General features: G+C 38.5%; 2 protein-coding genes across 4 annotated transcripts in view; one reads left to right on the top strand and one right to left on the bottom strand.

Annotated features, from left to right (window-relative positions):
• Positions 1-17,670, bottom strand: part of LOC122405440 (pyruvate dehydrogenase (acetyl-transferring) kinase, mitochondrial) — a 24,621-nt gene extending 6,951 nt beyond the window's left edge. Inside the window, exon 1 of the mRNA XM_043410176.1 lies at positions 17,293-17,670. Within this exon, the coding sequence (XP_043266111.1) occupies positions 17,293-17,395 (103 nt within the window). The 5' untranslated portion in view covers positions 17,396-17,670. The remainder of the gene's footprint in view (positions 1-17,292) is intronic.
• LOC122405444 (protein CDV3 homolog) overlaps positions 1-21,904 on the top strand; it is a 22,341-nt gene extending 437 nt beyond the window's left edge. The window contains exons 2-8 of one of the 3 annotated variants that reach the window (XM_043410189.1): positions 21-3,978; positions 7,056-7,337; positions 7,413-7,464; positions 18,557-18,742; positions 18,827-19,400; positions 20,002-20,423; positions 20,510-21,904. In XM_043410189.1, coding sequence (XP_043266124.1) covers positions 19,224-19,400; positions 20,002-20,423; positions 20,510-20,648 — 738 coding nt within the window. In that variant the 5' untranslated portion in view covers positions 21-3,978; positions 7,056-7,337; positions 7,413-7,464; positions 18,557-18,742; positions 18,827-19,223 and the 3' untranslated portion in view covers positions 20,649-21,904. Of the gene's footprint in view, positions 1-20; positions 3,979-4,808; positions 5,038-7,055; positions 7,465-18,556; positions 18,743-18,826; positions 19,401-20,001; positions 20,424-20,509 lie in introns of those variants that run through there. The other 2 variants (XM_043410188.1, XM_043410191.1) reach the window with 2 other exon arrangements.

Raw genomic sequence — 21,904 nt, 5'->3', positions numbered from 1 at the left:
ATATTTCTTTCCACCAGAAGGTAAACATATTTACCAAGAGGGTATTGCACGGTGAAAAATACGATAACGATCGAAAGGTCTTATCGCGACGATTTACGCTCTCGGTAGTCTCGACCATGTTTTGATGACTCGAGGCGACGCAGGAACGTCAAATTTCGCAAACAACGTCTATTACGCAAACTTTCTGCTTTGTTAAAACGAGCAGAACGAATTTACAGGCGGGGAAAAAAAAACTTTTTTTCCGACGAGCGTCGATGGCGATACATTATCTCGGAATACGTTTCTGCGAATCGCGTCTTGTTTTGATACGATCGTTCCAGAAGAACTTTCGGACGTTACGATTTGTTTTTTTCTTCATTTCTATTTTTACTTTTAAAAAATCGTCGGGCGACGCGAACACGTCCTCCGTTCGAACGACACGTATTTCTCTTTGCTCGATTAAATTGAAGAAGAATAGACCCCCACTTTCGACAGCCGTTTATTTCATTATTTCTCGTAGTTTGTTCACGGACGTGCGGCAAACTAGGTCACGCATGAGCCTTCGTCGTGTAACGTGCACGACATCCGTTCTCCGTTTCCTAGCCATCGTTTGTGTCTGGAACGCATCGTTGCGGAGGGCATAACCCTGACTGTATAGATTGATACCGCTTTATCAATCTTCCGAAGCACGGTCGTCGCTATAGTTACTGGCGCCCCGATACAACTTTCAATTTGGCACCCTCGACATATACACAATGACCCATTTAACCATCGCGTCAATAACCGTGTACTGGGATAGCCTTTATCATATTTCGTTAAAAAATTTATACAGTGAAAACTCGATAGATGTCGCTAGTCCGGGTCCGAATCCGAATCCGGATCCGGTCAGGAACACTTATGGAATAGTAGAATCGTTTTTCGAATTTGATTGCAGTTTGCTGACACCTCGAACGTAAAAAGAGGAACTTTTCATTTCTGAAAATATTTCAGTCCGCACAAAATCTGAAATTGCGTGCCAAGACGTGTCAATTTCGAGCGAATGTCTCAGTGAGGTTAGGGAAGGGTACTTAATGGCACCTCCGAAACATGTACGTACTCGTATATTCGCAAGGTCAATGAATAGTACATTTATAGAACAGAGGTAGCTAACGGAACCTCCAATCTCATAAGTGTTGCAGTTTCTGATCACTTACGGAACAGCGGAAGCGTTCCGTTTGAAAATAGCTACCTCCTATTCGGTAAATGCACCCAGCACCTCAAACCGTTGATCGTTGCACAGTTCGCATGTAGGGGGGTCTTCTTTGTCGAAGAGGTATTCGTAGGTCAGTTTAGTATGGCTTATTATGATTCGAGAAATTTTCACTCGATCCAATCTGGATAGAATTCAATTTTACGCTACCAAATATTGACCGATTTATATCGTGTTTGGTCTCGTTTTAATCAGAAAAATCTCCCCCACGTGATAGTAAAATTTTTATTAACAAAGAGTATAAAATAAAAAATTTTCTTTTGTACAGTAGTGTGATCACACAGCAGGGGCATTCAAACGAAGGTGACGAAGGCAATAAAGATTTTTAAAGATAGGCGATACGTCTCCGGTTACATTTAGCCTCGCTGGTTCGAGGGGGGCTCCCCCTAGTGGTGGGGATAAAAGTGTAGCATTTACGGGACAGCTCCTGAGGACATTCATCGAGTTTTCACTGTAATTCTCTTAATCGTATTATTCTTAAAAGAATAACAAACCAAATAATTCTATTTGCAATATTATACGTAATTAATTACATTAGTTTTAACATTCCTCCCATAAAGAATTAGGTAATTCGTTAGTCATTTTTATTTTAAATTTATGTTCATAGATAGCAGTTCTTATTTGGAAGAGATTGGATCATTCCCGTTACGCTTTTATTACTAACTTTAGACGAGTTTGTAAATTGAATGAAACGTGCCACTTTCGTTGCAATCTTCTAATAAAACTAAAAGGTTGTCGTTGTAGATAATTTAATCTTGTTGTAAAGCTAACGACATGCCACAATAAGGCCGTAGACTAAATATGATTTATCACAACTGCGCAATGCAGTATTCGATTGGCACGCAGCGTTCCCAATCGTCAATCGTTGGGGATAATAACCTAAACGTCGTAGTTTTGTTGATCAAATAATCGTAGTTATTTGTAATCCGATTGATGATCTACGATAACGGTTAAGAAATAAATGTACGATGATTACACGGCTTAACGAGTACCGATCATACGGTAATCACGTATTAATTTCTGGACAATTACACCGTAATTACATGGCAATTTATATAATAATTATTCTCTAATTACATAGTTAATATGTAATAATGACATGTTAGCGGTAATAGTAAATTGGTTAGATTATTTCGTCTCAATTTTTACGATAACCTACGAAATTCATTTTCATTGGGATCGTAACATTTCGTTACGTAACAATATTATCACGTAAATTACAGTCGATCCATGGCAGAATTTTTTTTAATTTACTTTCCCTGCTTCTTAAATGCTAATAATTTTATCAATATCTATTTTATCATTTCGTATGGAAAGCTACAGCGAGATATAATAATACGTAATTTATGTAACGTGAATTTCTTTGGTTTTCTCTTTTTTGTCGAAGCGCCCCGATAAGGCGTATCGTTTGGCTTCGCGTAAAGCCAGTCCTGCTCTCAGGATGGAGACTGTGTTTACGTTGGCTGTGTATCAAGATTGAACGACCACTTTCGATATTAAACATCTGTTATGAAATTGAACCAATGTTCGATGGAACAGCCACAATTTCAACAAAATCCAATTCTAGTTTCATAATTGGGAGACTTAATTCATATTTAATACACTCCCTTTGTGGCTAATTTTTTAATTTTCTGTACTTTCATCCACGAACTAGATTATAAAATTTCTCTGTTCATATTAGCTATGTCGGGAAAATTTGAATTTTCGCGTGTTGAGAATGGGATTCAAGATGGCCGCTCGAATGCGTGCGCCTCACTGGGACGACTGTTACACATCTGTACGCACCTATGTGCGGCGTGGCGAGAATCTGTGTCGTAAGGAATCGTTTGGGTAATCAGATGCGTCGAGCACGCGTCGAGTGTCGAGTAAGTGCGAAGTATCGAGGGTGAATTTAATAAACTATTATACCTGAGCCACGAGTGTATTCATGTGGTGATCGTTGAACATAACCCCAATCAACACCTCAACACGCGTTCCAGAACCATTAGCAGTCGTATAAATAATATCTTTGACGTCACTCTTGCCTATTCCCTTAATTGTCTTAAGTTCACTAATAAATCAAAAAATTTGTATTCGTTATCCGTGAATAAACGCTAACCTCAATGTCCTAAAATTAACGTGGTCGTGTAAAATCGTCGATATGTGTTCGCGGTTACGGAAATACGTTGCACGAAGAACAAAAACGTACGATCAAAGGGGGAATATACGTAGGTGCATTGAAACGAACAGAATCGTCGATATTTAATTACAATCGACGAACGCGGAACACGCAAAGGCAGTGAATTGCTAAAAGCGGTCTGTTTTTATCAAACCTCGATTTCTTATTCCGTGTACAATCGTCGGACGATTTCTCATTCATTGGATCGCATGTATCCTTGGGACAATTTTAGAATACGGGAAAAGTGTTGGAAATAATTCATTAGAATTGCTGCAACGATTTTGATCGATCGGAAAACGGTTTCGTGGACACGAACGGTACTTTTACGTCAATTTTTCCAGAGGGCAGGCCTGCACTTTCTGTAACGAGATAAACCGGTGTAGCAGCTGATTCGCTGCCAAGTGCAAATCGGTAACCCAATGATAAATTGCCGTGAAATTGCACGCTGACTTTATCCGCGCCAAGCAGACTGAAGAGAATGGAGGTCTTTCACGCGTAAACGATTTTCCAACGATCAAAGCCTCGATCAGGGGATAGGTTATCCGCAGATGGGATCTTCGTTGAATCACGTATTCGTTCAATACAAAATACGGTAAATTTTATTCGCGGATCTTCTGAATTTTTCGACGAAAAAAAAAAATTTCAAATCGTTCTGGAAAAATTATATTTAGTTACAGGGGTCAATTACAAGCATTTTTGGTTAACAGATATACTACCGAAATCCTACCCACTTTCTAGAAAAAAATTCGATAATGTGTCAAATTTCCCGACAAAATTAAAAAATTTCAAATCGTTCTGGAAAAATTATATTTAGTTACAGGGATCAATTATAAGCATTTTTGGTCAACAGACATACCCCCGAAATCCTAACCAGTTTCTAGAAAAAAATTCGAGTGTGTGTGAATTTTTCGACAAAATTAAAAAATTTCAAATCGTTCTGGAAAAATTATATTTAGTTACACGGGTCAATTACAAGCATTTTTGGTTAACAGATATACTACCGAAATCCTACCCACTTTCTAGAAAAAAATTCGATAATGTGTCAAATTTCCCGACAAAATTAAAAAATTTCAAATCGTTCTGGAAAAATTATATTTAGTTACAGGGATCAATTATAAGCATTTTTGGTCAACAGACATACCCCCGAAATCCTAACCAGTTTCTAGAAAAAAATTCGAGTGTGTGTGAATTTTTCGACAAAATTAAAAAATTTCAAATCGTTCTGGAAAATTTATATTTAGTTACAGGGGTCAATTACAATCATTTTCGGTCAACAGACATACCCCCGAAATCCTGCGCATTTTCGAGAAAAAAATTCGAGTAGATGATAAATTTTTCGGCGAAATTAAAAATTTTCAGATCGCTATAAAAAAATTATATGTAGTTACAGCGGTTAATTACAATCATTTTTTATCAATAGACATACCCCCAAAATCCTGCTCAGTATCGAGAAAAAAATTCGAGTATATTCATCGTTCGTCTCTTCTTTTCTTTTTTTACCAGTGTTGCCAACCCACTTTTAATGACCACCAAATTCTAACAGTTCGATTAAAATTTTGCTCATTTCCGGTTCGAAGGAACCTAGTTCAAATATTTGCAACCGCGATATCAGCGACTATAATGTGTATTATCAGATAAACAGCGGTCCAAGGTAATGGATCAACAAATTGTCATAATTTATATTACATACGCAGTGGACGCGTTCCCAAAATTATATTAATAAGAATTAACGCGTGTATCATACATTGAATAACAAAGTTCGATTATACTCCGAATCGATTTAGCTTTATTTTATATCTTTGTACCGCGGAAGTACCACTCGACAGACGTTTCTTTCGAGAATGAAGTTATTAATATCTTATCGACGGATGACGTCGCGCGTAGTCAAACAGAATACCGTCACCTGTTACGGAAGACAATAAAGTGCATAAAATTGTCTGTCACGTGCAAGAAGCGACGTGCATTTTCTGCTCGAGTCTCGCTGCAAAGATTTCAATGCAAAACAGCATTACGTATTTCCGCACTACCGAGTTAAAATAGGATTTATTTACTTATTCCAAACCGAACAATTCTCGGGGATTTATACGTAATTCGATTCGTCTGATTCAGTACATTATTAATACGCATTTCATTGTTTGCGGAAATTCGTTATTTTTGTTCGAACTTGTCGTAAAGTTGCAGTAAAAATGTAAGGTTAAGTATATTTTGACAGATTCACAGGTAGAAACAAATGACCGTCGTTATTGGGTTCATGGTGTAAATTATAGATCCCAGGTGGTCAAATGCTAATTTGTATGTATGCATAAAAGTCATTTTTTTATGCACATATTATGCAGAAGTAGGTCAAGTGAATAACCCAGACCTAACTCAGCTACAGATGTTCTAAAATTAATGCTATCATACGATTATGAGGAATGTCATATTCTTATATAACTAAAATTAAATAAAAATACTGTCTTGCAATGGTCGATTGGCTGTATAATTTCTGCACAGCAATTGGAAGGGTAGAGAAGATTGTTGAGATTGATGAATCAAGATTTTGTCATATAAAACATCACAGAGGCCATTTGAAAATTAATCACAGCGTCAATTTTGAAGATCCCATTACAGATGGTTATTCAAATTAAATTGAGACCACTTGGAGGCATACCACACATTCTTTAATCTTTTTTATAACATATAATACTATCTGTATTTAAGGGTAACTTCATTGGATACCTGAGCCATTATGTATTTAGTAAATGTACCTAACAGGAAAATGGTGATTTATTCAATGAAATATTAGCAGATATAGCAGAAAGGGTATAGCTGAATAAGGGGGACAAATGTGCCCTTGAATCAAATTTGACATACTATGGATCCATCGACAGAGCATCAGAAAAAAACATTCTGTGCCCTTCATTCAATAAATGTTTAACAAATTAGCATTTGACTTCCTTTGTTTCTACCTGTGAACCTTTCAAAATATACTTTTTTATTGGAACTTTCCAAGTTTAAACAAAAATAACGAATTTCCGCAAATAATGTACTGAATTAGATGAATCGAATGTCGTATAATTAACCCTGATCGGTGAACAGTCCATTTGCTAGAAATATATCCAATTTTGTAATATTTGTAAATTCTAAAATGATTCTTTTAAACTTCTCTTGTAAATCTTTATTTTTATGTACGAAGTTGTTCTTCAATTATCCTAATTGACGTTCGATAGTACCCATTAATATTAAATTCTTGGAGGATAATACCCATTAATATTAAATTCAAAGTATACGATGTCAGGAAGGAAATGTAACAAAACAACTAATTTAATACAATAGCAGCGTATTTATACCAAAACGATAAGAATGTTCGTAAATATTTATAGAGATTAAATTATAAATCGCGGACGAAATTACGTATAGATTGAGATCTTGATTATTTGATATTATCGATTATCACCGAAGACTTGAATCGAAAGGTCGAAAGCTTAAGACATAAAAATGAAGAGTGCATACATGTATGATAAAAAGTTATTCACATTTCTTTTTAATTTAATGGCGCGAGTGTCTCGTATACCAAACTTAACATACCAAATATGACCTTTCTTTGATTATATATATTTAAAAAAATTCAAAATACAATCCTCGAACAGCAGAGCTGTTGGTAACCATTTTTTTTCTCCGCGTTTTTAGATTCGAGGAGCTCGTGAAAGGTCAAATTTTGACCGATACTTTTGTCCTGCTAACAAGAGGGGAGAAAGCAATAAGATTACGACACGTCTGCGGCGAAGCCTCGAAGAAGTCGACGCACTGTTGTCACGGTGTTGTGAAATCAGGTCGACGCGTATTTTAGATCTTTCGTGAAACGCGAAAAGAAAACACTTCCTACGCGATAAGATACGCCGGTGACGCGAAACGATACGATTATTTACGTATTCGCGACGGCCGAGCCTCCCCGGCCTTTGGACTTTAACCGTCTGTGTATTTATATGCATACATAATCGGCGACGTATTCCCGTCCACCGCACCAAAATAGTTTTTTATTTCAAGGTGGTCCGCGGCTACGTTCGGCCATATTGGAAATTCCGGGGAACGCATCCTGGTACGTTCGATGGCGCTAAAATTGTCTGCGGCCAGTTTCTTGTCGCAGGTCGTGTAAAAAGGAATTTGGGTACCAAAGGGCGGCGATCAATAATTTTAATTTATGAAACACGAACATTCATTTGGTTGACGATGCATATTATTATTGCTGAATATACTAGACGCATTGTGCGAAGTGTTCTGAGTCAGACCTGATAATGAACGCTTTTCTTAACGCTTTGACGGCCGCTGTCACGTATACGTGACTTTGGAAGCTAGCAGACGTTGGCCACTGTCACGCATGCGTGATCTACCGTATCAGTCACCCTTTCGACTTATTACATTTGTTGAGGTTTACATTTATAACTCAAAATAATATTCCTAGCATTTTCGTGTATCTCACTTTGATCCATCAATGGTGACGAACAACGGTCTTCGCGCGATACGTGCGGCCATTAAAGCGTTAAGAGTGACAATCTACGTAGATTAGAAATATCACCAAAGGCACTCTATTTCCTTAATGGTAAGATAAATATTTAGCAAATTGACAATTGCAATAAACGTTCGAACGTGAGTGCAACCGATAAAAACAAACTTGGTCTACGATCGCCGATTGTTAGTTTCGTTATCGACGTTGCTCCTTCGAATTGCCAATTAACAATTACTCCGACTGGATACTCGAGTTTTATACGAGTCGTCCTCGTTCGGCAAATAAAATTTTAATTAACGATCACGCGACGGGGCAATAATAAATTGCAACGTGACGATATGAACGATAAAAAGAAAAAAGAAACAGAAATATTATACTCTTCGAAGCAAGTAACGGCAAATAATATGTCACTCGCGCGGAAGCGCGTGACATTAATTTTCTGTGATTTAACTTCTGTTTGATGGGGAAGAGCTTGACCCATATTTTCCGCGTTATTGGGTATAATTAGTGCATTGTAAAGCGGACGAGAGAGACGCAAAATTGCGAATGAAGCTTGACCCAGTGAAGCAAGAAGAATCTGTTCGCTCGCTTTCTGCTTGAACCAAATTATTCTTTTGCTTTTGAAAAAGAATCGCACCTATGTACGATGAAGAATGAAAAGTAAATTTAAATAAAAATGGCCTTCCAACTGTGTTCACCCAGGAGTGATAAATCTGAAGTAATAGCTGCTATAAACAGTTTGTTTGGTTATTATACTTGAGCCTTAAAACAACAGTGGCGTACAGAGATAAGAAGATGCGATTAAACTTTAAAAGTGTATATACCACACGTTGGAATATATGACCTTTACAATGGAATCTCCCTTATCTGTTATATGAACGCTATTATGCGAACAGTATGTTTCCTATTAGAATACTGCATGTAAACATAGACAAAGTATTTAGTTCCTGACGTAACAGTAATCGATCTTGAACCTTTCTGATTCATCATGTTGTATAATAAAGTTGATATCGTGATGCACCTCACCTACTCGCCAACAGAGGGAGACGCTCGATCTGTATCTCTCTCACAAGTGCTCAACCGACCATCTGTTCCTATAAGTACACGTCTCAACCGATTGTTAAATGCCTGCTAAGGTTCCCCTGCTACTGTTCTTTCCTCCTACTATCTCACTCGCTTCGTCTTACGAACAGTAAGTCGCCACAACAATATTATCTCTGGTAGAGCTTGAAAAACAACACGTCCAGACAACCACCCAAGTAACTCTCGTTATTAACGAAACAATATCTTAATTTCCACGATCGAAACGTGTTTGCAAGATTCTGCAGTTCCTGCAGAATACAAGTTTCATTGTAGGTAATTGTGTTTAGCGAGACGAAGGCGCATTCTCGTTCGTATTGCATAAGAACCGAGCATATAAGTGCTCGGTAAAGTGCCGTGTAAGCGAATCTTGAACACCGTAATTATCGTCGATTATCAACATCAAACAAATGTGTTAAAGAGTACGTTTCGTGCCTGCAACGGAAGATGGACGGAATTGAAAGAGTCTTGTGTAAATTCTCTTGAAAAGCCCAACGCTTCGAGAAGGCGTGACGGCCTGGAAAATGAGTTTCCGGGCGGAAGGTCGGGAATCAAAGAACGAGGGCAAATGCATTGATCGATCCCACGGGGAATCTCGAACGAGCACAGAGAAGAGGACACCAAAGCGTTGTTGGATTTTCTAAAATGAGAAAAGCTACGGGGGACTATAAACACATCTGCTCTCAGGAACGAAAGAGGCTCGAGATCCAACCTCGGGGCACTTTGGATCAATTTTCTTCGACAACTAAAAATCACCTACGCTGAGAATTTTCAAGAAAAATATTAGTCTACAATCAAGAGACTCCTGGGTCCATTTAGACCTACGCAAACCTTATTTCAAAATCGTCAAAATCTGATTTTTTTTATCGATGATAATAATAATGAGTGAGTTTGAGAGATTAAATACTTCTTCTGAATACCAGTATAAACTGAATCGTTTTAAACGAATGCAACCCTCAGAGTTTATTGTACTATGAGCTTTTTTGAGGTTAGGTTAGGTCTGGTTTTTTTATCGATGATAATAATAATAAGTGAGTCTGAATAATTAAATATTTCTTCTAAATTTCAATATAAACTGAATCGTTTTAAACGAATGCAACTTTCAGAGTTTATTGTACCATAAGTTTCTTTTTAAAGTTAGGTTAGGTCTGGGTTTTTTATCGATAATAATAATAATAAGTGAGTTTGAGAGATTAAATACTTCTTCTGAATACCAGTATAAACTGAATCGTTTTAAACGAATGCAACTCTCAGAGTTTATTATACTAGGAGTTTCTTTTGAGGTTAGGTTAGGTCTGGTGGGTCTTTTGTCGAGGTTGAAGATTAAAACGACGTGGAGTTAGAATAAAAATTTGATATTTAATTTATTTTGATAGTTATATTGTTTTTAGTTGTGTTTATGTTGGTTATACTTTAAAATGGCCGGTTTTAACTCGAGTTAAGAGGAAATGCAAACTGCATTTACCAGAGTACACTCGTGCTTGAGCGTTAAGTGGTTAATAAAATTCGAGGCCGCGAGTAAGTGCCAAGTTTGTAACTATTTAACAACGATGATAGTATATAATTTTTTGTTCTTGGAACGATAAAACGGTTGATAAAATAAAATGTTTTCACCTTTCTCGAAATAGAGGTTAGAGTGATAGCTAATTTGAAAAGGTTTGGAAATTATTTTTATAGTTTTGTAAAAACTCGCGAATCTTTTGCTTTTACGAAGAACTTATGAATAATTAATGTTTCTTAGTAATTAATTATGTTAATGCCTGGCGTGCAAAGATATTGTGAGCACATAATCAACACGTGAGATATTACACTACATAGTATCAAGTATATCACACATATCGATCATTGTTTTTACGTAACGAATCACGTTGTTCAATAATCGTTAACCAAGATACAAATTATTCCTTATTGAGTTTACAAGTAATGAACGTACGAACATGGTAAAATTGGATACTTGGAAGCCACAAATTAACACCGCCATGTTTGTGAAATAAAAAACATAACCTTGGTCTTACGAATGACGGACATAACCAGTGACATTTCGACCGCGAGCACTTTTAATCAACGCGTACATCATTTTTTTTCATTTTTATTTGATCAACGATTTTGCTCGTCAAAACGAGAACGAGGTTAAATGTATAAAAGGAATTGGCAGGAAGTAAGATAAAATCAAGAGATAAATTGAAAAGGAATTAAGGTATTAAGCCCTTTCGTTCGATTCGAGGTCGATCGATCGATTTTAAGAGAAGGACGAAGGGCTCGTTTCCGTCGCGAACCTGATTCGTCGACAGTGTAAAAACTCGGTCACACTTCCAGCTTGTGGAACTTGCTCGAATCATCGTAATCGTGTTCCTCGAGCGACAAGCAGAGTCGCGAATGCGTGAGGGGTCGCGCGTAGGCGGTAAATAACGTTGTTGTAGAGGGCGTTGGGCCACTCCTGGAAAAAATGGAAGATTCTATAGACCAAAATAAGACGAAAATCAAGAATATCAATTTCTTGACTGCGGCTTCGTTATAAAGTTATTAAAAAATTTCGAAAACCTACCAACTTTCTAGAAACAAATTCGAGAAGATGTGAAATTTTTCGACGAAAAAAAATAATTTCAAATCGTTCTAGAAAAATTATTTTTATTTAGCGGGGTCAATTATAATTATTTTTGGTGAATAGACATACCCTCGAAATCCTAACCAATTTCGAGAAAAAAATTCAACAATTAGATAAATTTTTTGACAAAATTAAGACATTTCAAATCGTTCTAAAAAAATTATTTTTAGATGCACAGGTCAGTTACAAGCATTTTTGGTTAACGGACATACCCTCGAAATCCCAACCAGTTTCGAGAAAAAAATTCAGTTATCAGATAAATTTTTTGACAAAATTAAAACATTTCAAATCGTTCTAAAAAAATTATTTTTAATTGCACGGCTCAATTACAATCATTTTTGGTCAATAGACACACCACCGAAATCCTGCGCATTTTCGAGAAAAAAATTCAGTACTGGCGAAACTTTAAACGTTAATAACTTTTTAACGAAGCCTCCATCAACAAATTGGTATTCTTGGGTTTCGTCTTATTTTGGCCTCTAGAATCTCCCATTATAATTTTTCCCAGATGTGGTCGATCACTCTGTGGTATTTTTCAATCATCATCTGCCTGTTGCACATGATTTAAATTAGTATTACCTAGAACGATCCTCAATTTTCACGACCATGCATATGAATATGTTAATGTCTCAAAACACTGGTTGCAATAACATCCTGTTTCACCTTTGGTTGGCCGTCTGCATTTAGTAATTAACGCCGACCCGTCTGTCGTCTTTATTTGCAAACCAGTAGGTCATACGTGAATCACTTTACGACAAAGCTGTCCGCTATTTACCATAGAAGCCTTTAATTCACTTCCATTCGATTTATTTAGACAGTTGCATTACAACAGTAATGGAAACATAACTATTGGAGATTCAAATATATTAAACATTTTATTTAGGAGCCAATGTAAACATTACAAATATATACCCCCTTTTACAAATCAGCAAAATTAAGTTAAAATATTGTAATTTATATTTTCTGTTCGTCGTAAAAGAAGTTCATACATAAATAAGCGAGGTCAAATATATATTGATGTAAATAAGTTCTTTCAAGTACTTTCTTGTCAGTTTCTTCGATAATATGTAAAAATAGATTTTACGGTCGTTAAACGTTACATAAAATTACGTAGATTTTCCTTTCGCGCGAGAAATTTTCCTTTTCTTTCGTAGCTTATCGTTCCTTGAATGCCAAGGCGCAGAACCACTATCTACAAAAATTGCGGTGAAGCGTTTCCAAACGCTTTTAACCTTTTTTCGCTCTATAATTGTTCAAATATTTCGTTCGAACGACTTGGTAATTGAAAACAGAGTATTAGAAAAAATATTTTGGATTTCCTCGATATTGTTTATCGCGCCAAGACGTGGAAATGTTCGAGCAGGTTGTTCGCGAGGAGGTCAAGGTGAACGTACCAATCGGCTTTGAAACGACGCGCCGTCCCCCGGCGTCGACCGCAGCCATTGGTCCGCGACCGACATTCGCGAAAATAGAGTAGTAAACGCGTTATTATTGCGACTGGAATACTGCCACATTTCCGCGGAATCTTCGTCATAGACGTGGGCGTGTAAACCCTTGGAGTTTAAATTCCCGATAAAATCAGATCCGAATCCGAACGACTCTGACGCAAACCGGTGGACACGATTTAATTAATCTTTCCTGATACACTTCAACAATTTTCGTACACGTTTCCTTTCGACGCATTAAAACAGCTGAACGACCTTTAATCGATTTGATGTACAGACAATGCTCCTATAACGCGGCTAATTGGTTCAGTGTTACAAGAAACTACGCATTTCAAAAATTGTAACGTACATGACTCTTACGAAAAAAAGAGTGTTATTTTGGATGTCTCATTACCGTTTTTTCTTTTCGTCAGTCTTGTATATTACGTTTTTTTAAATGTATAACCCAGACCTTCGATTATTGGGCAAGTTTAGATTTCTCTGAATGAGGATCATACGGTTCAGTCACACCTGGGAAAAATTTTAATGGGAGATTCCAGAAACCAAAATAAGACGAAAATCAAGAATACTAATTTGTTGTTGGAGGCTTCGTTAAAAAGTTATTAACGTTTCAAGTTCCGCCTGTGAGACGGGAACCGTGCACGCTGCACACTTTAACTTTAAACGTTAATAACTTTTTAACGAAGCCTCCATCAAGAAATTGGTATTCTTGATTTTCGTCTTATTTTGGCCTCTAGAATCTCCCAGTACAATTTTTCCCAGTTTAGAGAAATCTAAATTTGCCTACTTGACATTTGTGGAGAAAGGTTTGATTAAATAAATTGATAGCAATTTATCTAGCATTCAGAATGCTCTCAAGGACATATATGCCTTGTTCGTTGTATTTTCTGACGAATTTGGTGCCTTTCACCTTTTAGAGAGCGGTTGTTGGTGGAATTCGTGTGTTATCGGTGACGCAACGCCGAACGCCGAACGGGAATGTGTAAACAGATTGTTTTTACCACCTTTAGCCCTGATTAGACGAAATACGCCACGGGATCGCTTATTTAACAACAGCCTGGTGTGTCATTATCTTGTTTCGCGAACCGTTCCTAACTATTGACAACGCTTCCAATGTCCAATTCGTTTGAAGGACGGGTGTGTCAGCATATTGATGCAGAACGTTTGATAAGCCAGATCGGCACTACCGTCTGCTTTGTGGTGCATGATTCAAATATGAGAACAAAGGCTCTACACGTCGAGCAATATTATTCTTTTACCTGTCAAACAATGGAGGAATTTAACATGCACCATTTTAATTTTAACCTACTTTTAAGAACTTCAGATTCTCGTGTAAAATATTAGATTTGGTGATTCCATGATTTTTGGAGATATAAAAAATTATAGTTGACGGCTTGTTCGTTGTGAAATATATTACTTCGCTCGTGGTAAAATTATCGACCTATTAAACTTGATATTTTATACATATCAATGGTCACTTATAATCTTCCATCCTATGAAAGTAGGTTAAAATCGATAGGGGACAAATTGAGTGCTTCCCTTGTAAGGGACACGTGAACAAAGCGAGCTTTCGCACGATACGTTCGCCGTGGTAACGCGATGTAATTTCGAACCACGCGTTTTTCAACTGTTTGCACGAAGAACGAAAGAATTTTATTATTATATTAAGAATTAAATGATATTTTATTCGTACATTTCTTCTTTATCAAATATAAGTCATCCTCTGATGCAAAGAAGCGAGTCAACAAGTAATATTAACAAAAATATTAATATTAATAAAAAATACACGAATCCCCGTAAGATCTGTGCGTCTTTTTTTGTTTTAAATGTGAACAAGCAGAATATTAGTAATTTTTATTTTTTATCAAGTTGTAATACTCGATGATTACTCTAAAATTAATCGAGGCTAACTCGACGTTCGAGGCCATTAGTTGATTCGTTCGGCGGACGTACTTTATGCATTCAGTCGACGCAGTCAATGAATCAGGTGTGCATCCGTCGTCGAAGCTTCAAAATTAAACATCTGCATCTCGATGTGCAACGATGATACATCATTGCTTTATTTTATTTTGAATCGATTTCTCGCAAAGTTCTGCTCAGAGTTTCTCGAAATAAATTCCAAAATCGTTTGATTCTCGCGACGCGAATTTTTTCATTTAAGTTCACAACGTTAAAAATACTGTTCGCAGACGGTAATAAATTATAAGTAATATCAGATAAATCTGGAATAAAAGTGCCATGCGATTACGCATGGGCAACATTTGTTGCATCAACGGATGCTCTTCATCGGAGGCAAAAATATAGAAATACATCGCGTTGCTCTTTTTTTTACCGTCGATAAGATTGACGTAATTGTTTTTAGTCGATCCAATACGAGTCGTAAATAAATTCAAAAACAGTCGACGTTACTTGATTCTCGCGAATGAATTTTTGGGTTTAAAATGTTGTGTAAAAAATATCCCTTCTGATTAGTATTAAATTTTTAACAAAAATGTCGCTAAATTAAGCGTCGCGACATATACTGAGATACAATGTTGGTGCATATACATACAGGGTTACGAAAAATTTCAAATCGTTCTGGAAAAATTATTTTTAATTGCACGGTTCAATAACAAGCATTTTTGGTCAATAGACATACCATCGAAATCCTAACCAGTTTCGAGAAAAAAATTCGAGAAGGTGTGAAATTTTTCGACGGAAAAAAAATATTTCAAATCGTTCTGGAAAAATTATTTTTATTTTACGGGGTCGACTATAATCATTTTTGGTGAATAGACATACCCTCGAATTCCTAACCAGTTTCGAGAAAAAAATTCAGTAATTAGATGAATTTTTTGACAAAATTAAGACATTTTAAATCGTTCTAAAAAAATTATTTTTAATTGCACGGGTCAATTACAAGCATTTTTGGTCAATAGACATACCCTTGAAATCCTAACCAGTTTTGAGAAAAAAATTCGAGAAGGTGTGAAATTTTTCGACGGAAAAAAAGTTTTTCGAATCGTTTTAAAAAAATTATTTTCGATTGCGGGGGTCAATTATAATCATTTTTGGTCATTACACATACCCCCGAAATTCTACGCATTTTCGAGAAAAAAATTCCTTACATCGCTGAAACGATGCTCACGCTAAAGATGCAACGAGCACCAATAAAACGTCTCCTCGGGTACAACTGCTTTAAAACAATGATATAATATTTTCCGCGGAACGTAATCGTCACGATACTTGAGCGCAAGCGGGGCTGAACAATTGTTCGAGGATTAAATTAACACAGCTGTTACGGGCCTATTGAAAAGTGCAGTGACATTTGAGACTCAATACAAAGAAAATAGAAAGAGCACCGACCTTGCATCTTGCCGAATGTACAATGTACATTGAATGGAACATTTTCGGTTCATACCTTTTTCGTAAATATTCACCATATTTAAAAAGAACAGAATTATAAGTGCAAGAATCACTGCATTTTATAGAAGATGTAAGGTCGTCAAATACGGGTCCTTAATTCTTAAGTTGCAATCTAACTTAAACATAAGATAGAACGACAGAATGCTGGTACACATTTCTCTCGCTATTACATCATTTCCATATGTCTGATATTCTAATCAGAGGGTCTCGATTTTTGCCAATTCTTCGCCCCAACAAGACGTGATCTCATCCAGCGAACGAGATACCGAATAATGCCTCGAACGTATTTCGCCGTGTATCGTCCAACGATTAATGTACGTGACCGTGATGGTTCTCCGGTGAACGGAAGAAGAGCTATATCAACGGTGTCCGCTTTGTTTACGCATACCAACTATTACATCATCCACGCAACCCTGATCAAGAAGGCCGCGAACTACATATAGTCGCGATCACCGTGCAGCACGACGATGTTATCGTTTTCCGATCGACAACGAGACGATACTCGAAACGGCGGATCTCTCGATTTCCCGACACCCGGGACGAGGGAAAAGTCAAAGGGTGACAGGAACGCGGTCACGAGTTTACCATTCGTCACTGTAAACCATCGCGTGAACTAGACAGAGCGGGTTCGATGGCCTCGCGATCGTCGCAACTGCGTTATCGAACGGACACCGAAACCGATAGTTCGGTATCGAGGGTCGACGTTCGATCGATTCGCGTCCCTTTCGAGCGCGATGCGCGTTCACCACCGACGTAAGAAGAAAAAAAGCAAAACAAATTACGAAAGAGCATTCTCGCCTCGGACTCGCGGTAGAGTTGCAGTCGTTCGCCACCAAACGGTGATCACTCTTTCTCGCTCTCCGGTTTCTCTCGTCTCTCACTCACCGAAATCGATGAACTGTTTTATCGAAAGCGGCGAGGGGTTGAACTGCGAGTAAAAGTCCAGCATCTTGCTGATGTTCCCGAGACACTTTGACGTGAGCTTCATTTTGCCGTGCCCCGTAACACATGAACGCCTCTTTTGGCCGCTGGCTCGGTTTCCCCTCGATCCCACAACAGACCCAGGCTGCCTTCGGCCGTTCTTCCTTCGCTACGACACGCACGAAAACTGTCAAGCCTTCTGAAAGGAGAATCTACAGCAGGCAGGTGAAATAGCGCGAAGCTTTTTTGTGTAGTACGTGCACGCGTGGACAGGAGACACCACCGTTCGTTGTGGTTCGTGGCAAGGCTAGACACGATTACTGGCGTTTCGAGAAAGGGATCCCCTATATGTTACCTCACATATGCGCGCGGCTGCGTACCCCATGACGTACGAGAATGTGGAGGCTGCCCGCGGCGCCATTTTCAAAACGCCTCCGTGTACTCGTGACTCCCGGCCGACTGGTGGGAGGTCGTAGATAAGAAACATTGTATCCGAACGAGAGACGTAAAAACAACGTAAAGAGATTAAATCGCTATGATGTTGAGAAACAAAGAGACGTCGATAATAACTAACGCTAATCTATCGACGCTTCCTGGAAACGTGCAAATGCATAGCAATCTATTAATTATCGATAGCCGTTGATAATTATTGGCAAATGTCGATTACCGTCGGTACGCGGGAGATCTCTGACGTGGGCAAAAGGAAAAGGGACGTCAATAATAAGAAATACTAATCTATTTACACTTCTCGGAAATGTAGCGATTAATTCTCGACGTTCGATCGAACGAAATGTAAGATGGAGAAAGTTTGTAACGACTAACTTTTACTCGATTACTGAACGGTATATAATTAACATTTGCAGATTTATGCATGTATGAAAAACGCACGCTAAACGTATGCAAAGATGTGCGCAGATACAAATAGAATATTAATATTACTCCATTACTTTATATTCTGCATGCTTTTTTACACGTACTAAGCCCCACAAAATCCAAAGTATAGTAATCGTGTATGATGTTAGATACGAAATTGTCAATTATCAACAGAATATTTTTATACAATTTTATGGGAGCTGCAAAACGATACTCCTGTCTTTTTAATTTGCAATCGAATCATACATCGTTACAGAATCTGCAAAATGACATTTCACACATATCGATCTAATCCTAACATAAAGTTTTTAAGGAACAGAAAGAAACATTTCATAGACGCTTTATTTTAATGTAGGAAAAAACGAATGCGAGCGAGCAAATTGAAGTCTCGTTTTGTATACCGGAAGTAGCGAAAGACAACGATTGGCGCCACCAGCGGCACGCGAAATATACAATAATCGTGGATCAATTAACCTCTGCATCGTCGCATTCGTTGCACGTGTACTCCTTCCCGTGGTCCTGTGAAATGCAGTGCCAACTGGTAAGTTATTGTAACGCGAGAGCTGTTTTTAGTTTCTTTAAAATGACTCCTCCGGCTCGATAATTTTATAACACGCGACGACAGTTTTAGGTTAGGTGATCCTTGGATTTTTTGCATCTGTCTTCTGCTAGACAGTCAGCGCCACATATTCGGGTCGGTCGTCGTCGAATATCTCGATGTTTTATAAAATCGAAGCAATATACAGGAATAAAATAGAGGTGTTGTCCGGTGGCGCGATTTCTCGTGATATTTTTCACGGTAAAAAGTCATTCCTGCGTGTATTCGGCGCGTATTTGGGAATTCCATTGACTTCAAAGTGATTCCGGCGACTTCCGGCCAAGACAAGCCCATGTGGACAGCAGCAGCAGCAGCAGCGGTGCTTCCGATCATTTCGCGTTGAGGCTCTTACTCGTGTTCCCCTCGTGACAAAAAAAGGTTTTCCAACGGCAACTCGCGCGTGCATCGCGAAAGTCATCGCAGCATGGCTGACCTGGACGATTTCTTCGCGAAAAAGGATCGCAAAAAAGCGAAAGGGAAGAAGTTCACGACCACCGAGGAGATAGCGAAGAAATTGGAGGAGACGGGAAAGCGGTTGGGAAAGTCGAAAACGAAAGATAAACCGTTGAACCCGGAGGGTGAGGAGTCCCAACAGATCGAGGTGAGAATTCTCCTGTTTTGGACGCGTGCTTTCTCGCGTTTTTCTTTAACGTTTTCGTCCACGAGCCGTTCGAGTGCCTCGAATATACCAGATCACCCGTGTGTGGCACAGGCCGCTGCCATATTTGTTCGCGCAAACGTCATTCCTACGATTGCCGAAATTAATCTGCTTACTTAGAGACTGTTTGGAATCTGATATGCTCGATACACGGACGTTGTCGATAGATCGGTTTGTCAGTTACATAATTTGATCGTTATGCGGACGCGAATATTTCGGGTAATAAATCGCCGACGCGGAGCAGCTGTTCGAGATTATTATCACGTACGATTGTTTCCTGTTCTAGCGCGTGTTTTTTCTCGAAAAAATCGGTTCCCGATCAGTGTTCGTTTTTCTTTTGTTACTGCAATGCATATCTCGATCCGGTATTAGGTTATCCTGTAAGTTCTGTCCGCGTATAAAATTCTTTCGATGTTGTTTCAAGATACTTCTTGGTGGCTACCAATTGGTTCAGTTTCTATTCTTATGGAATGACCTAATACGTTCTAACCATGTGCAGAAATCATTGTATCACCGCGTAGGCCTAAAGCATGCTTGTTCATAGGAAGAAGACGAATGGAGGGAATTTGAGGAAGAGAAGAAGGATTATACCGGTTTAAAAATAGGAAACTTGACACTTAACGAGTCTTTGGACGTAGAGTCAGAAGATGAGAAGGGCACAGGAGATAATAGTTCCGACGGTGAGTCCGGGGAAGCCGGTGGTAAACACTCGGGACCATGGAAGAAGCCCGATGTCCCTCCTCCGCAACCTCAAGAAGTAGCAGCGGAAGTAGTCGCGCCACCACCACCTGTTACATCCGGAAGTAGTTATAAGCCACCACACTTAAGGGGTAATCCGACCGTAGTTGCTAATCCAAGACAAAGAGGGAAAAATATTGCTCCTGATATACATAGCGAAGAATATTTCCCGACATTGAACTCCAAGCAGCAACAGGTTGTAGAACCCATTGGACCATGGGGTAGACGGTAAGAATTAACGATATTCCATCCCTGTTAACGTCTAGATTTGTCACGGAACGAAGCCTAATTTACGAACGATACTTTTATTTCAGGAAACGAGACGAAGGTTCGTTCGAAGAAGTGCGTAATAGAGGGGGAAGTAGATCGTACAGTGTGCAGGATTTACAAGCTCAAGCGCCCAAACTTTCTCTGGGTAACAAATACGGTGCCCTCTCGCAAGATCAGAGCTGAAAGCATCTCCCTTGACTCAATCAAATGACAAACAATCAATATTGCGTCATCGCCTCTCTCCGTTTCGTGGCCCAGCTGCGCTATAAAATACGTTTTCTAGGATAGAACGCAACAACAGACGTGTATCATAGTATGCATCACGATCACGTACATGCTCTAGTTTCGAAAGGCCCAGGCTGTAAATCCATTTCGTTCGATAGGAGTCGCCTGTCGCCAAAACCGGACGCATCTCGATTAACGGGAGGTTCAATGTTCTCGCGGAGGTTTATTTTCGTACGAAGACATGCTCAAACATTTAGCACCAATTTTTCTATTTAATTCTTTTTTTTTTTTTTTTCTTTTTTTTAATCTACGCGGATCGTACCGAACAAGGCGCGAGTACGATTCCGCGGGGCGAAGCGGAAGCCGAAACTGGACGATGGAAGAAGAGTTCGCGCGGTCGCAATTTGTTTCGCGCACGGTGCTGTTTTTCATTTAGCGTGTACGCTTTACTACCACGTTCGATCGCTTTCGAAATATCGCAGAAATAGATTAGAACACATGATACTCATAACATGGCAACCACGACAAGAAAAACGAAACGCGTGCACGCGTGCACGCGGGAGAGTAACTTATTAAGTTGAACGATAACGGCGAAAGGGATCGATCGATCGCGATCGAGAGACCTTTCAGAAAATAACGATGAACCTACTTGGGCAGTCTTTTTTTTTTTTTGTTTGAAGGAAATCATTTCGCTCAACAGCAATGTACGTCAACGAACACATGGTCTAGGTGAATTAAGATATATATATGTATAAATATATATGTATATGTTAATTAAAAAGTAACTGAATTCCGGGGCTGGGCTTTGGAACGGCGCAAAACATACAATACGAAGAAATAAAAAAGAAAAATAAAAACGGATATACTGAACAAAAAATATATGCGAATATATATAGATATATATCAGAAAACGAACGAGCACGGAAGCTGAGAAAATTTAAGAGGCGTATACAAAAAGAAACAAGAGAGAGAGAGAAAGTGAGAGACAAACAAACACACACACACACACACCACGCGCGCGCGTATCGAATACAATATATACAAAAGGAAGGACGTATGTACGCTTTTGTTGACGCTTGTTTAATTATTTTTGTTAATTTAGAGATTTCTGTCGCGAGAAAAATGGAAAAAAGGAAACTATAGGAGTTAATAATGGTGGGATTTTCCTGTGTGTGATCAGGAACTCGGGGTGCTAGGCGGTGGTTATTTTTGAA

This window comes from Colletes gigas, unplaced genomic scaffold (assembly GCF_013123115.1).
Source record: "Colletes gigas isolate AHSC1104 unplaced genomic scaffold, ASM1312311v1 Colletes_gigas_Sc00004, whole genome shotgun sequence".
NCBI lineage: Eukaryota > Metazoa > Arthropoda > Insecta > Hymenoptera > Colletidae > Colletes > Colletes gigas.
Note: the sequence above shows the minus strand (reverse complement) of the source record. Positions and strands in the feature narration are given on the sequence as shown.